Below are 14879 nucleotides of genomic sequence, written 5' to 3'. Positions count from 1 at the left end.
ATTGAACGCGCCTAACTCGGCTATAGCCGGTGTTATCAAGGTCTGTTTCCGCCGCTTACCGGAGACTTCGCCGGCAACCTCAATAACAGTCGCGATATCGTGTCATGATTCTGGGCTTCACTTATACCGTAGCCATCCGACGCACTTCCGGGATGTTTCAAACCACCACCGTCCCGCACACGCATCTGGACAGGGGGTAAACCCATAGAGCAGGGCTCTGGTGAGTGCACCCGTCCGATTTTGTTTGCGAAGAGACCTAACAAGCCTATGTGTACTTTAGATATAGACGACCAGGAGTCATGGCGCCGAAGCTGCCACAGGAGTTGATAGACCAGACGATTGACTACCTCTGGAACGACGTCGCTGCTCTCTCCGCATGCGCCCTCGCATGCCACGCCTGCCTGCCATCCGCTCGGATCCACCTCTTCCATGACCAGCGCATCCTGGGAGCGAAGGGCTGCGCTCGCTTTGAGACCTTCGTCGATGACTGCCCGGACGTAGTCCAATACATCCGGAAGCTCTCCGTCACCGAGCCCACGAGCAACGCTTACGCCCAGCACTGGGTCAACCAGATCCCTGGGCTCGTCGCACGCCTCGAGCGGCTCACGACCCTCGAGCTCGTTGGGCTCCATTACGTCTCGCTCCAGCGCTGCTCGGCGGACACGCTCGCGGCGTTCGGGAAGCTCACCAGCCTCCTGTTTGCTGACGTCTATTTTGACCACTTCCTCGACGTCCAGACCCTCCTCTCTGTTGCCTCCAACACACAGGACCTCTGCATCTACCGCGTCGGATGGGGAAGTTCCACCCCCCCTGCCTACGGAGGGCGCCCGGAACCGAAACCGCTTTGCTTGAAACGCCTTGTGGTCGATTCGTGGGCTTCCTCCGTTATGGTCCGGGAGTGGCTGCTCCCTTCTGCGGAGCTTGGCGAAGTCGATGTCCGGTCGGCGATGATTCGCTGGAGAGAGCGGGATGCTGTGGACGTCCTAAACACCGTCTTCCGCATCTGTGGGCCTACTCTGGAGCACCTGTTCGTAGAGCTTCCGACTACTAGTGAAGGTGAGCCTGCGCGTACATACATCGGGTTGGTGAATAGCACTAATGATATGATGTTCGTCGACCAGGTGCACAGGACGCTCCTTCTCTGCACCATAATGCTAACCTACAGAAGCTGGAGATTGACGGGATCGTCCTGCCCGGGCCCCCGACAGGAGCCTTGTCCTTGCTTGATACACTGCGATCCGCCAAGCTGGAGAAGCTGCTGATCTCCATGCTTGTCCTTCGAAACGACGTGCTGCCGTCGTTCGAGTGGGCCCAGCTTGACGCCATCCTCTCTCGTCCCCACTTCCGTCATGTTCCGCTCACAATCACTATCAACCGTGCCCTTCATCCGGACAACAACGATGCGTCCGCTGTTCGGTCTGCAATCGAGGAGTATCTGCCGGGAGCCGTGAAGAGGGAGCAGTTGACTATCAACCTCTCGGGATGGTCCTAAGGCATGATGATGTCTTGGTTCATATGCTATAGATCTAAGCTAGAGTATCTAATGTGGGTACGTACAACTACAGTACATCAGGGAAGGCAGGACAGGGTCCTGGTGCTTCCGCCATATATTTCATTTGTCTTGTTTTGCATGTTGCGCTAGATAGAGTTTACTAATGTTTAATGCACGCTTTGAGGTCATTCGTGTTTGTGAATCAAGTCAGGTTTGTTGAGAACAACGACGGCGAGTACCAAGAGGATGGAACACGGGCCGGATTCGGAAGCGCCTTAGTCGCATGGAAACAAGCTCGCACCCATTCTAGGGCGCATAGGGCCGCGTGCTGCCACCATCTTATACCCACTGCCCCTCTGACCTGCCGCTATGCTCTTCTCCACAGACGAAGGATACATCGACGAAGAGATGCTCAGCCCCGTTGCACACGTCGGCGGCGACCAGCGAGCCATCGTGGCGCGGACTGTCCGGGAGCGGGAAGGTACGTGCCCGAATATATTTCCCGCCCGCCGCGCGACCCGTAACAGTGGGTATGCACAGAACTTGCGTACAAGATCCTCGCGTCGCTCCCGAGGGCCAGTCTCGCCGTGCTGCAAAGCAGAATTGCGCCGCTGTTGAAGCTGGACATTGTCGGGGTGCGTATCGTCAATTGTTCTGCCTCTGCCAGTCGGCCGAGGGTTCTCAGGGTGCGCGGGCTCACACGACTCGACGCCACAGCTGCTCCCGACAGAAGTTGCGCTTCACGTATTCTCCTACCTTCCCTACCAGTCCCTCCTCACATGCGCACTCGTCAGCCGTCGGTGGCGTGTGCTTGCAGACGACCAGTCGCTATGGAAGAGCCTCTGCCTCGAACGGAAGTGGGAGTGGCGCGCACCCCCTGACGCGTTTCAGCGCGAGGCCGGCACCTGCACCAGCGAGCACCCAGCCGACCACGACTCGGATTCGGACGACGAAGGCATGGGCGACGAGGAGGACGACGACGATAACATGCAGGTTGACGACTCCAGCTTCGTCTCTGCGTTCATGGACATCGACGACGACGGGCCCCCTCAGGCGGCAGCGTCGTCATCCGCCGCACGTCTGTCGGTTCCCATCCACCTGTTGACGGCCGCGGCACAGTCCTCTACCTCCTCGTCCAGTTCTACCCGGCCGATGCGATCACCTCGTGCGCGCCATTCCGCCCCGTCCATGCTCCAGTCCCCGGCTGCGGCGCATCCTACTTTGAAACCCGACTTTAAGCTCCTCCACCAAACGCACGTCAGGCTCCGGAATCGCTTTGCCGCAGGATCGTACACGCTATCTAATCTCCAGACCCGCGGCGCGCCCAATTCGCACTCGAACACGATCTACTGCCTGCAGCTCTACACCTATCCAGAGACGGGCACGCAGGTGCTCTTCACAGGCTCCAAGGACCGCACGATCCGGGAGTGGGACCTCGCAACAGGGTCGGTGATCCGGGTGCTCGACGGGGTGCACGAGAGCAGCGTGCTGAGCATCTGTGTCTATCGCGGCCTCCTTGCGAGTGCGAGCAGCGACCGCCGGGTAGTCGTGTGGGATCTCGCCAAGGACCAGCCAATCAAGGTCATTCGAGAGCACGAAGACAGCGTGCTCTGTGTTCGGTTCGACGACAAGAGGCTAGTCTCTTGTTCTAAAGGTCAGCCATTTCGTTGTCTCTGGCGAACGTGCAGCTGACGTGCCCCACAGACAGGACCGTTCGGACGTACCTATTCCCCGACCTGGCCCCCCAGCATGTGCTGAATGCCCATCGTGCCGCGGTGAATGCCGTCTCGATCTCAAATAACCACATCACTTCTGTTTCGGGGGACCGCTCCCTACGCCTGTGGGACGTAGAGACAGGCGCATTGCTCCGGACGTTCGAGAACCACCATCGTCGTGGGTATGTGCGCGAGTCTGTTGCCACCCGTGTTCCCACGCAGCTGACCTTGACTTTTTGACGAATTGTAGGATTGCTTCGATTGATTACAAGCATCCATTCGTGCTGTCGGGATCATCCGATAAGCACATCCGGCTACTTGATCTCAACACCTCGCAAGGATGGTCCACATCGCCTTCAGCCGACAACAAGGTCCCGGTGACAGCAAGAGCGGTCGTCTGCGAAGCATGCGGCAGTGCTACCTCCGGGGGAGAGACTCCCCAACCCCCGCCTCGTCGCCGGGCCCATGAGGACCTGGTGCGGAGTGTGGCCTTGAACTCGGAAGTTGTCGTCAGCGGAAGCTATGACTTCACCGTGAAGGTCGGTATTGTCTTCAACGACAGCTGTACCGGTCGAGCTTATACATGTCCTTATGCTCAGGTTTGGGACCGCCAAACGGGGGCGCTCATCGCCGATCTGGCCGGGGGACATACGGGCAGGATCTTCTGCGTTGGCTTCGACTGCACCAAGGTACGCAAACTTGTTGTTTATGGTGATTATGTCCCTGACTGCGTGCACAATCTGGCATAACCATGATGCGTGATACCGTGCAGATCGTCTCGTGCGGAGAGGACCAGGTAACGTTGTGCTCCAGATCGCCGGGTTGACGGTACTGACTGACGCTTTTCGCCTCGGAACAGAGAATCTGCATATGGGACTTTTCGCATGGGATTGAGACATCATTCATCAAGCTGTGAGGCTGGCGGCAGGCATGATTCTGTCCGTTCTTGTATTATTCTACACCTCTACGCCTGCGACATTCTTTGGCACCATGCATGACATCACCCTCATTCCATGTTCATCGGCGAGATACCTCTTACGAGCGTCAAGATCCCGAGATTGCAAGTATAACATTGGGTGTTCCAGCGCCGCGCAACTTTGACGGCCCTTCCCCGCATCAGCGCACTTGTCACCCCAAGCGTCGGAGTACAGGTAAGCCCCCTTCCCATGCATTTGTCCGGCCGTGACGGTGGCTTGCAAGCAGATAGTGGTGTACTCCATGTGGCGGCCGAGCGATTCGAGCCGTGCGGCCGGAGATCCGCGGACAGCGCGAGCGGACGGTCCCATGCCGTCCCTCCCCAGATACAGGAAAAGACCGGTAAATGAAATGATTGCACTTTTGACAAAAGAGCATAGCTCGGAACTCTCTTTGAGTGGCACACAATCACTCAGGGCTGCTGCCAGTGCTACGCCTGCTTGCGGCGATACACAGGCGGAGGACATCGTCCGGCCCGTGGCAGTAGGCGACAGCAGGTATGTCTAGATTCAGATTCGCCCGCGCTGTCTCTGCCTCTGCCGCACCCGCAGATTCGGGCCCTGCGTGCAACGTGTTTTCCTTGACTTTACCTTGCTGATGGCCGAATGCGGTAGAGGTATAAGTTGGGGACATGGGGCCCCCGCACACACCGCAAGTCGGATACTCTCCCCCCCTCCTCCTTCACATCTACCACGTTCCTTCTTACCACAACCACTACTCCGATCGATCGTGCGCCATGACGGTCGTCATCCCTGCCCCTCCCTCACCCGTCCTTTCAGGAGTATCTCTTCCCTCAGCTGAACCAGACCACTTCATCCTCCCAGACCTGGTTGGGCACTGCAACTTCCCTCTTGCGTTCCACCCACACGGCTACCCCGTTGCAACCGAATCCGTACAGTGGCTCGATGCCGGCTGCCCCGAGCTGTCCCCGAAGGCGCGCAAGGCGCTCTACGGGCTCCAAGCTGGGGAACTCACAGCGTTCTGCTACCCGTACTGCAGCGCGGACCGGCTGCGTGTCGTCAGCGACTTCATGAACTACCTCTTCCACCTCGACAACATCTCCGACGGCATGATGCACAAGGGCACCGAGGAGCTCGCAGACACAGTCATGAACGCGCTGTGGTATCCCGATCGGTACATGCCCACTGAGGGTCTGGGCAAGGAACAGCCCGCAGAGGAGGCCAGCGCTGGGAAGCTCGCCAGGGAGTGAGTGGTCTGTCTACACGCAGGGGCCGCATGTGATACTGATCAACTTCGGTCCCGGAAGGTTTTGGACACGATGCACGCGGGATGCGAAGCCCGGGCCCCAAGCGAGGTTCAAAGAAAGCTTTGAGCTCTTCTTCGAGGCTGTCAACCAGCAGGCAAGGGATCGCGATGCTCACCTCATCCCTGACCTCGAGTCCTATATCAGTGTAAGTCTTTCCCTTTCCGCGTGCAATGGTGCATTTAGAACTATGAACCAGTCACTGATAGACTTGCTAGATGCGACGGGATACTAGCGGGTGCAAACCCACCTTCGACCTCATTGAGTACGCCATGGACATCGACCTTCCTGATTTCGTCGTCCGGCACCCGGTTATCCAGGCCCTCAATCAGGGAGCGAACGATCTCGTTACTGTACGTCGTACTCAATAGCTGCCGGCGAGCACCGTACTGACTGAATCGTTTCCGCAGTGGAGCAACGTAAGACCGTTACGTTGAGGGTGTCTTTTGTTCACGTTCTGACATACGGTCGCCGCCTCCAGGACATCTTCTCCTACAACGTTGAGCAGGCTCGCGGTGACACGCACAATGTGAGTAGTGCACATGGGCGTGGAGTCTCGCCGCCGCACTCGTGCCTCACGCTGACATGCCATTGCCATCCCCGCGCAGATGATTGTCATCCTCATGCAGCTCCGGGGGTTCGACCTGCAGACCGCCGTCGACTTTGTCGGTGAGCTCTGCAGGCAGACCATCGACACCTTCGTCGAGAACCAGCGCAGTGTGCCCTCGTTCGGCCCTAAACTCGACCGCGACGTCGCGATGTACATCCAGGGCCTCCAGGATTGGATTGTTGGCTCGCTGCACTGGAGCTTCATGACGGAGCGCTACTTCGGGAAGGCTGGCGCCGAGGTGAAAAGGCACCGCGTGGTGAAATTGCTCCCGCGCCGGCCACCGTGTTCGCACACTGATGTATAGAGAAGGTATGTCCTTGAGGCATGTGTTATGTGATCCTGTACTAGCCGGTCATTGACGGGTACTTCCTTCGTCTGTTTTCTAGGCTGCCTGGCTTCTCTGTTCCCTCCCCTCGACCCCCGTTATTCGTTATTCGTTATACCGTTAATCGCGCCCTCGTTATTGGTTCCGGACGTCTCGTTAACATGTGCTATTAGTTGTACCACCACCTGCCACTAAAATACCGTCTCAGAACAGGCTGTACTATCTCCACTCTTACCCATGCTATCCTCCTTGTTCCACTGTACGGATATTTATGGTATCTAATAGAAAGATCGTTTGGCTTTACACTTGACGCAGTAGGCACTGTCAATGAAATCGATAATACCCATGCACTGGCGTTTTGTCTTCCGGCAACACCGGACACTCCGGCATGCAATAGTATATGAGCGGAGTAGATAGGTACACGTATAGATACAGCATGTAGGGAATACAGAATAGCAGAAACATGACAGCTAGTGGGAGCAAGGTACTAAGACAGGTAGATGCCAGCCGGCAAGGATAACGTACAGTGTATGCAAGGAAGTGGATGAGTTCACGTATGTTTCTATCCGTCCGCGAACCTGACCATCCTCTGCTTCTTCCGGGGTCGCTCCGCAGAAATCTCAACGAAGACGGTCGAGCGACGTGGGAGAGGTGGCAATGAGGATGAAGATGATGATGATGATGACGACGGTGGTGGTGGCGGTAGTGGTGTAGGTGTGTCGACGACATTAACAATCCGGACTGTGGATGGCCGCGGGGCCGCGGGCGAGGCGTGGGCTTGACCGTTGGTACTGACTCTGTCTGCGCTGGGAGGCGGCGCCAGCTCGAACAGCGGCACATCAAGATTGACGAGCCGCTCCGTGGGAATGGGCAAGAACGACGGGTGCTGCAACATACCGTCAGGACGTGAAACACTAATGGTGGGCTTCATGTGCGCATGCCACGGACCTCGATGAAGTCTCGGATCGTTCGGTCGTCCGTGATCTCCTTGGTGAACTCCTGTTTGTTCTCCTTTAGAGCCTTACTCCGTGCGACCATCACTTCTTCGGAGGTCCCGCGGATGGCCAGGGTCTTTACTGCAAGGGATGTCAGAATGTCGCCGGACGAAGGAGCCAGAATGTCGCATACCTGTAACATTTCTTGATTGTCCGATACGATGGACACGCTAGCAGATAATATGAGCACGTCGTAGGTAATGGGAATGGATCTGACACCGACCTTGATAGCCTGAGACTCGACATCCGCTCTCCACACAGGTTCACAGAAGATGACTCGCGAGGCGGAGACCAAATTACTGCGATCGAGGATTAGCGACAGCACAAAGGATCATCCCCATTAAGGCTTACAGTCCACGAGCACCATGCTTCAACTCCATGAGCATAACGCGGAAGCGATCCGACGTCTCGAACGTGGTGACGATCGTTTGCCTATGTTCCCGCTTGAGCTTCCCGCTGAACTCCAGGTACTCAATCTTGAAGAGCTCAAACGCCTCTGCAATGAACGCAAGCGTCGCAGGGGACTCTGAAAAGATCAAGAACTTCTCCTCGGTCGAGTGCGAAAGGACCTGTTGACAAGGTCAGCCATACAGCCATATCTGATTCTAAGCTCAACGGAATACCTCGTTGAGGATATAGTCAAGCTTGGTGGAGGTCGAGTTCTTGACCCGCGCCCCTGCGACTGGGGAAAGACGTAACAGAGTCGATGCAACCTTCCACTGCGACGACGAGTCCTCTCTCCGACCAGGAGCCGCCCCCTCGCCGATAGAGAAGGACGTCAACCGCGCAGCGGCAGCTTGGTGCTCAACGCGGAGCTCCTCAAGCTTCTTCTCCGCAGTGGCGCGTTTCAGAGACCCGAGCGAGTTCGCAGCTTCGTCCCTCGACCGTTTCCCCTTCTTCTTCAGTTCGCTGTGCAACTCTTCAAACTCCTTCAGCCGCCGTTCCTCCTCAAGGACGGTGTGGCCCATCTCGACGATGCCTGCCAGAGGCCTGAGCGGGTGCTTCACGATGAAGTCTCGCAGCGTGATGAGGGCAATGGGCGGGAGCAACAGCTCAGTACATATCGATCGGGCGCGTCCATCGAACATACTCCACGCATCAAATACCTGCGGTGGAAGCTTCTCGATACGATGGAAGATGTGGTAGTGCTTCTGGAGGGCCATCCATACGGGGTCATCAAGCGCGGAACGGCTGTGAGCGGAGGTGAGCTTCGATGAACCATGACCAGAAAGCAAAAGATGTCTTACATGTGGAAGATGGACTCCCGGATCAGCGCGTAGTCTTCTGGGCTGCCGTTGCGACGATCAAGCTTCTCCAGGCATCGCTGCGCGTTCCTTAACCGCTCGTCCAGGTGGGTATCGACGACGTGCCAAAACATCGTACTAGACACCGGATGTTAGCTCCTTCATTCACGGTCTACTGTTGAACATAATAGGCACGCACTGGGTCATGTTTGCTACTGTCTCCAGAAGCGGCCCGGCGTTCTGCGAACAAGGTCAGCAACTTCGTGGTCGTTTCATCCACCAATGGAGAGCCCTACCCGAGGATGGAACATGTAATCCTAAGCAGAAGACCATCAAGTCAGTCATCGGAATCGGGTTCACTTTTAAGCGGCCTACTTGATCCGTCCTCTCCGAATCGACGGCGTTAACTGCGATGGTAGCCTGGAGGAGGTTGTAGGACTTGACCGCATAGGGATCCATGTCGAGCAGGACGGTCTCATGTTGTAGGAACGGCAGGCGGACATCTTGCTCTACGTCCTCAATCCTTGCGTGTCATAGCGGTACATCTCAACATCAGCGCTCTGGGCATACGGGTAACGAGTGCCGCACGTACCTATGCCGAACCATCACCGATGACAAGACCTGCGTCAGTACCTCAAGCTGACCAGGCCACGGCCCTTCCGAGTCGAAGATCGGATCTATAACATATGTCGTGAACGCCTTCCCGTCACTGGCGAAAGGCATCATCATAAGGAAGTCGGAGAACATCGTGCCGAGCTTGCGCATGTCCTCCCGCTCGCTACGGTTCCACCGTCGTTGGCGGACGTCGTTGTCGGAGTTGGCACCTTCCTCTTCCTCGTCAGGGTATTGGAGGTCGCTTCCAGACCCGAAATTCAAGCCAAGAAGATTCGCTGTGTGCACCGCGTAAGCACTGGCACGCTGGAGTAGACATTGGACTCAATGGTGGGGCGTAGCACGGGTCGGGTACGGGTGACGAGGAGCCCGCTGGTGCCTGTACCCGCGCGGGTGCCATACCCGTGAGAGTCGGGTACGGCCCGTAGGGTAGACCCGCGGGTATGCGCTGAAAGCTCGTACATTTGGACTCAAATGAGTTCAAGAAATGCGTAACTCTTCGTCAGATGGTATCTGCGACCCTCTGAAGGGGATTGAGGGGCATGTTGAGCAGATTGACCTTCGCTCTCGAGATGCCATGTCCACGAGTACGCAAACCCCCACCTGTACCCGTCGCGGGTATATCCGACCCGTACTACGCCCTACTCGGAGTCAATGATACTCACTTGTGGGAGTACCGGTGACGATCCACCGTCGCTCGACGCTCAGGAGTTTCGTGAATACAGCATAATCGGTGCGCTTCTCGGCTGCGTTGTGTCCTTCGTCGACCACGAGACGCTTCCACCGAATCTGCAACAGAGGGGACACGTTGGGCCGCCGGCTGCACTTGCACAAGGGAACTCGGGAGCCCCGCATTGGCTTGCATTGGCAGGGCTTAGACGTCAAGAGCTCCTCAGTCGCTTTCTTCTTTGCTTCCTTTGAAAACCCTGCAGGTCTTCTGTTAGTACTCTCTCATCACGCTGCAGAACTGTTGAAACGTACGAGAGTGGCTCATGAGGATCATCTGGAAACATGCAGTAGTCAGTACTTCACAGCCGCTCCACTCACACGACGACAGTCCAGAATATAAGAACACTCACATCATAGTCAGTAGCAAGCACAGGCGCATCCGGCAGCTCCTCCCTATCCCTCACCAGCAGCACCCTCAACACCTCCGTACAATGCTTCAAAATCTCGTTCGCCCACTGTATCTGCAAATTATCCGGCACGACCACCAGCGTCGCCGCCGTCAAATACACCACCCGCGGGGGCGCATGTGCATTCGCCCCGCGCGCCGCGCCGTACCCCACGTCCCTCGGGGGGTCCGTGTGGATGTAAAACGGCACGTTCGCCTGGAGCGGACCGCACAGGTGCGGCCCGAGCGCGTCCTGGTGCTCGCGCAGCGGGGTACCGTTGGGCGCGACGCGGATGCCGTGCAGCATCGTCTCGACGAGGGACGGGAAGCCGGTGTTGCGGAAGACTTTGCTGGTCTTGAGCTTGGCGCGCTCGGCGGTCGCGGAGGGGGACTGGAAGTGCCGGAGGGAGAGGGGCGTCATGGGTACGCGTTGTTCGTGGAAGGCTTCTGCGGGCGAGGAGAGCTGCCCGAGCGTCGCGAGGATGAGGGAGAGCATCATGATCGTCTTGCCGGTCCCTAGAGTAAGCGGAGTTGGGTTAGAGCGTCAAGATGGAAGACGTAAGTACGCACCCAGTTCCTCGCAGAGTATGCCGCCTGGTACGGTCGATATCCGAGGACGTTCCATCACGATCTCCATGGTGGCCGGCTGCATATAGAATGTCCTTCCATCCATTCCACAGATAGGAAGATACAGCGGGTCCTCGACAGACCCGCGGAACGTCTCCCTCGCAGCCATGGTCGAGACGGTCCGCCTCTGGTACTCATACAATTCGCTCCGCAGCCCAGGGATCTCCCCAACGAGCGTCCCCGGGGCAGGGGATGGCAAGTCATTGTAGATGTCCAGCAGGCTGCGGTTGTCCTATCGGATAGGTAGTAGTCAGCATCTTCACACGGCTATGTATAAGTATGTATAGAGCCAGATGACTTACGACGACGTTGTCCCAGAAAAACTTCGGGGAGGAGGTAGACGCGACGCTGCCCTCCCAGAGCGACCTATCCTGCAGAACGAGGAGAAACAGCGCCTTCAGCCGTCTCCGACCGGGTCTGAGCACAGTGTCCTCGTCCCGATTGCGCAAGATACCTCTCGACCCAGGCAAGTCCCACGGCACGATATAAACGCGGACGAAGAGCAGCGCCTGCGAGTAGTCCGCAAGGCACGTCGCAGCGACGAACCGACGGCGGACGAGGAACCGCAGGCACTCCCAGGTCTCGGCCTCCGCGTCATCGACTAGGAACTCCGAGGGAGCTACGGTAGGGTCCTCGTCCTGCGGGAACGCCGTCCAGCCGTCATCGGCCTGTGTCTGGGCGTCGTTGAGGATGTTTAGTTCGCTGGTTATGGAGAATACGAGCGTTCCTGCGGGGAGGAACTTGTTGAGGGCGAAGACACCGTCCATGATGGTTTGATCGTCCGTCGGAGGGTCCGAGGTTTAGACCTCAGGCTTGTTGTGGGCGGGCGCGCTGCTGCCGCAGTGGTTGCGCTAGCTTCCCTGCAGCAACACACTATCTCAAAGTTTAATCAAATTGACTGCAGAGTGTGTCTGTTACACTCACAGCTGCTCACAGACGTCGTGAGTTGGCGGCAGCTCGTGGATAGAGGGCCGAGACTCGGGTGGCCGTAAGAAGGCAAGAAGATGCAAGGCCTGGTGGCTGTGCCTACTACTCAATCGGCACGAAAATTGAGCGCTCTCGCGCAAATTGGGTATCTTTGCGCCAGATTTTCATGCTGGGCAAACAACCTGGTCTGGACCCACCGATAAAGCCTACAAGAGCCTACAACGTCGGGTTCCACGTTCTTCCACCAGCTTGAAGTACCCTTGATTAAGCAGGAACGATACATGCAAGTCTACCTGGCGCGAACAACAGATACAACAACGTCTATGATGATGATACAGTACACTTAATTGTACTTATACTTCTGTCTATATAGATCCCCTCCAACGACACACCACACATCACCGCAACGAATGCGAATTATGCAAGCCTACAGTACTGTCCGCGCCATTCATGGGCCCACTGCACCCCAGCGCGACCTCGCGGCTCTCCTTCGCCGCGCCCCCGCCCTTACCCTCCATCGTGCCAAGCCCGCCGACCTCCATGCGCTGCTTGACGTTGTCCGCGCGGAGCTGCTCGAGCCCGGCGAGGTACGCCTCGTCGACGCCGCCCGTGACGTACTCGCCCGTGAAGACGGAGCAGTCGAACGCGGCGATGGACGGGTTGAACTGCCGCACGGACGCGATGAGGTCGGGCAGCGTCTGGAAGATGACGAGGTCCGCGCCGATCGCGGCGGCGATGTCGTCCGTCGTGCGGTCGTGCGCGACGAGCTCGGCGCGCGAGGGCATGTCGATGCCGTAGACGTTGACGTGCCGGATGGGAGGGGCGCAGCTTGCGACGATGACTTTGAGGGCCCCGACGTCTTTGGCCATTTGCACGATTTCCTTCGAGGTCGTGCCGCGGACGATGGAGTCTGCACGGATGTGACTGTGAGCAAGGGGTAGTAAATGACGAGAGTGGAGTCAACGCACCATCGACAATGAGGACGTTCTTGTCCGCAAACTCGTGCGCCATCGCGTTCAGCTTCCTCCGGACGTTCTTGCGCCTCATCTGCTGCCCAGGCATGATGAACGTCCGGCCCACATACCGGTTCTTGATGAACCCCTCGCGGTACGGCAGACCCAGCTTCTGCGCCAAGTTCAGCGCGGCGACGCGGGACGTGTCCGGGACAGGGATGACCACGTCCACGGTCAAGTTGCGCTCCCGCAGCACGCGCTCGACCTCGTCCGCCAACGCGTCGCCCATCGCCATGCGGCTCCGATACACGCTGATCCCGTCCAGGACCGAGTCCGGGCGCGCAAAGTACACGTACTCGAAGATGTCCGGGGCGAACGTCGCGGGCTGGCTCACCTGCCGCCTGCTCACGCCGCTGCGCGTGATGATGACGGCCTCGCCGGGCTTGACGTCCTCCCAGTCGGTGAAGCTGCTCGCGTCCGCGACGACGCTCTCGCTGGCGAAGAGCCAGTCTTTCCCCGGGCCGCCGCCGAGGGCCTTGCGCGAGCCCATGCCGAGGGGCCGGATGCCGTTCGGGTCGCGGAAGGCGATGATGCCGAAGCCTGCGAGCATGGCGACGCAGGCGTATGCGCCCTTGACTTGCTCCATGAGCCCGCCGATGGCGGTGAAGATGTCCTCTTCGTTGATGCGGAACTTGCCTGTCTTCTGGAGGTTGTCTGCGAAGATGTTGAGGAGCAGCTCGGAGTCGGAGGAGGTGTTGATGTGTCGGTGCGCGACGGCGTCCATGAAGTGGAGGAGGGAGGAGGTGTTGATTAGGTTGCCATTCTGTATGGCCTGTCAGCAACTATGGACTTCGCGGGGTGGGAGACGACAGCAAAGACGTCGCAGAGAGGGGCGCAGGACGAACGGGGCGTAACGAAGCCCAACACCCGTCGGCCAGGTTACCACATGCTATACGCACGATTCTATCTCGCCTCTGTTACAGTAGGCGAACATCTGGTGGAGAGGTTACGTCTCTTCCACCTCGTCGCCGATCTGAGACGCCAAGATGCCTATCCGGCGTCCCGTTCTCCTACCCGCTTCAGACGAGCAAGACTGCTGCTTGTGAGACTAAACAACTTCCTACTATATGCCGCATGGAAGAATCGTGTGCGCACATCTCCGGATCGGCGCGGCGGTGATGCAGTTCATAACGGGCTAACGGGACTGACTTCGGAGCAAGACACGGCGCTCCGAGATCTTAAGACCTGGCCGGCGTAGCAGGATGTGCACGAAGGCGTATTTCAGGAGTGATGATAACCACAAGGCCGAACTCCATAGAATGGGATATAGAGAGATACTCACATGCGCCATGACGATGCCATAGGGGGAGTTGACATAGAAGGGTTGTGCCTCGGCATGGTTCGAGCTGCCCGCAGTCGGATACCGCACTTCATAACCGTCAGACGGTGCGGAAGGTGAGAGATGACATCCGAGGGATGCTCACCATGGCCGACACCCATTCCGCCGGCGAGCCTTGAGATGGCTGTGGCGTCAAAGACATCTCTGACCATGCCGTTTGCCTTGCATTGGTAGAAGCGACCCTTGGGACCGCAGGTGACGATACCGCACGCATCCTGGCCGCGGTGCTGGAGAAGCGAGAGGCCCTCGCAGATCTCGGAAGCAGCATCGATGGTGGGGTCGTGGAGGAGGAGGCCTAGGATTCCGCACACTGTTCCGAGGTGAGAGAAGCTCGGACACGACGGGAACAAAAACAGGACTGACTGGCTGGGGTTGGCGGGGCAGGGTGCCTATGGCGGGTGCAGAGACACTGACGAGGGGGCGAGGGTGCGCTGCGGTTGTGTGCAACATCTTTCTAACTCTACGTCCGAAGCCAATCCTCGATAGACTTCGGCCCTCCGCCAAAATTTCTGGCTACCGGTCCGCCCCAGGCGCTATCGGGACGCGCTGGTGGTCGGGGTCCGCGCGGTGGCAGGGCTCCTAGGACTGGCGCCCGCAGATATCGGCCGATGCGAGAGTGGTGTGCAG

At 58.0% G+C, this 14879-nt stretch overlaps 5 protein-coding genes across 5 annotated transcripts; 3 read left to right on the top strand and 2 right to left on the bottom strand.

Moving 5' to 3' along the window:
• The first annotated feature begins 120 nt into the window (after window positions 1–120).
• On the top strand, window positions 121–1679 carry L226DRAFT_491685 (uncharacterized protein). Its single transcript, XM_067677366.1, has 3 exons — window positions 121–220; window positions 281–1056; window positions 1122–1679. Exons 2-3 carry the CDS (start codon window positions 300–302, stop codon window positions 1490–1492), a joined length of 1128 nt encoding a protein of 375 aa, XP_067532087.1. The 5' UTR covers window positions 121–220; window positions 281–299; the 3' UTR covers window positions 1493–1679.
• A 182-nt stretch (window positions 1680–1861) lies between these two features.
• L226DRAFT_573982 (WD40 repeat-like protein) lies at window positions 1862–4123 on the top strand (the record flags this gene model as incomplete). The annotated part of the gene is made up of 8 exons (XM_067684957.1): window positions 1862–1973; window positions 2033–2127; window positions 2210–3146; window positions 3197–3389; window positions 3458–3746; window positions 3807–3896; window positions 3980–4003; window positions 4067–4123. The coding sequence occupies 8 exons, from the start codon at window positions 1862–1864 to the stop codon at window positions 4121–4123; spliced, it is 1797 nt and encodes a 598-aa protein (XP_067532086.1).
• Window positions 4124–4918: 795 nt separating this feature from the next.
• L226DRAFT_573981 (terpenoid synthase) lies at window positions 4919–6360 on the top strand (the record flags this gene model as incomplete). The annotated part of the gene is made up of 6 exons (XM_067684956.1): window positions 4919–5388; window positions 5450–5594; window positions 5665–5799; window positions 5857–5865; window positions 5928–5975; window positions 6055–6360. The coding sequence occupies 6 exons, from the start codon at window positions 4919–4921 to the stop codon at window positions 6358–6360; spliced, it is 1113 nt and encodes a 370-aa protein (XP_067532085.1).
• A 424-nt stretch (window positions 6361–6784) lies between these two features.
• On the bottom strand, window positions 6785–11956 carry L226DRAFT_538078 (uncharacterized protein). The gene is made up of 17 exons (XM_067681422.1): window positions 11898–11956; window positions 11276–11846; window positions 10917–11205; window positions 10312–10862; window positions 10214–10235; window positions 9898–10158; window positions 9213–9510; window positions 8996–9143; window positions 8917–8937; window positions 8820–8860; window positions 8624–8758; window positions 8000–8567; window positions 7728–7945; window positions 7600–7675; window positions 7510–7546; window positions 7330–7457; window positions 6785–7267 (listed from the first exon to the last, which is right to left on the bottom strand). The coding sequence occupies exons 2-17, from the start codon at window positions 11738–11740 to the stop codon at window positions 6944–6946; spliced, it is 3582 nt and encodes a 1193-aa protein (XP_067532084.1). The 5' UTR covers window positions 11741–11846; window positions 11898–11956; the 3' UTR covers window positions 6785–6943.
• A 186-nt stretch (window positions 11957–12142) lies between these two features.
• On the bottom strand, window positions 12143–14828 carry L226DRAFT_538077 (Amidophosphoribosyltransferase). The gene is made up of 5 exons (XM_067681421.1): window positions 14616–14828; window positions 14338–14562; window positions 14196–14281; window positions 12869–13676; window positions 12143–12810 (listed from the first exon to the last, which is right to left on the bottom strand). Coding segments are annotated over exons 1-5 (1632 nt in total). The 5' UTR covers window positions 14617–14828; the 3' UTR covers window positions 12143–12298.
• Window positions 14829–14879: the final 51 nt, after the last annotated feature.

Source organism: Lentinus tigrinus, assembly GCF_003813185.1.
Source record: "Lentinus tigrinus ALCF2SS1-7 unplaced genomic scaffold L226scaffold_29, whole genome shotgun sequence".
Classification (NCBI taxonomy): Eukaryota; Fungi; Basidiomycota; class Agaricomycetes; order Polyporales; family Polyporaceae; genus Lentinus; species Lentinus tigrinus.
The sequence above is the reverse complement of the archived record's forward strand: the minus strand, read 5'-3'. Positions and strand labels throughout refer to the sequence as shown.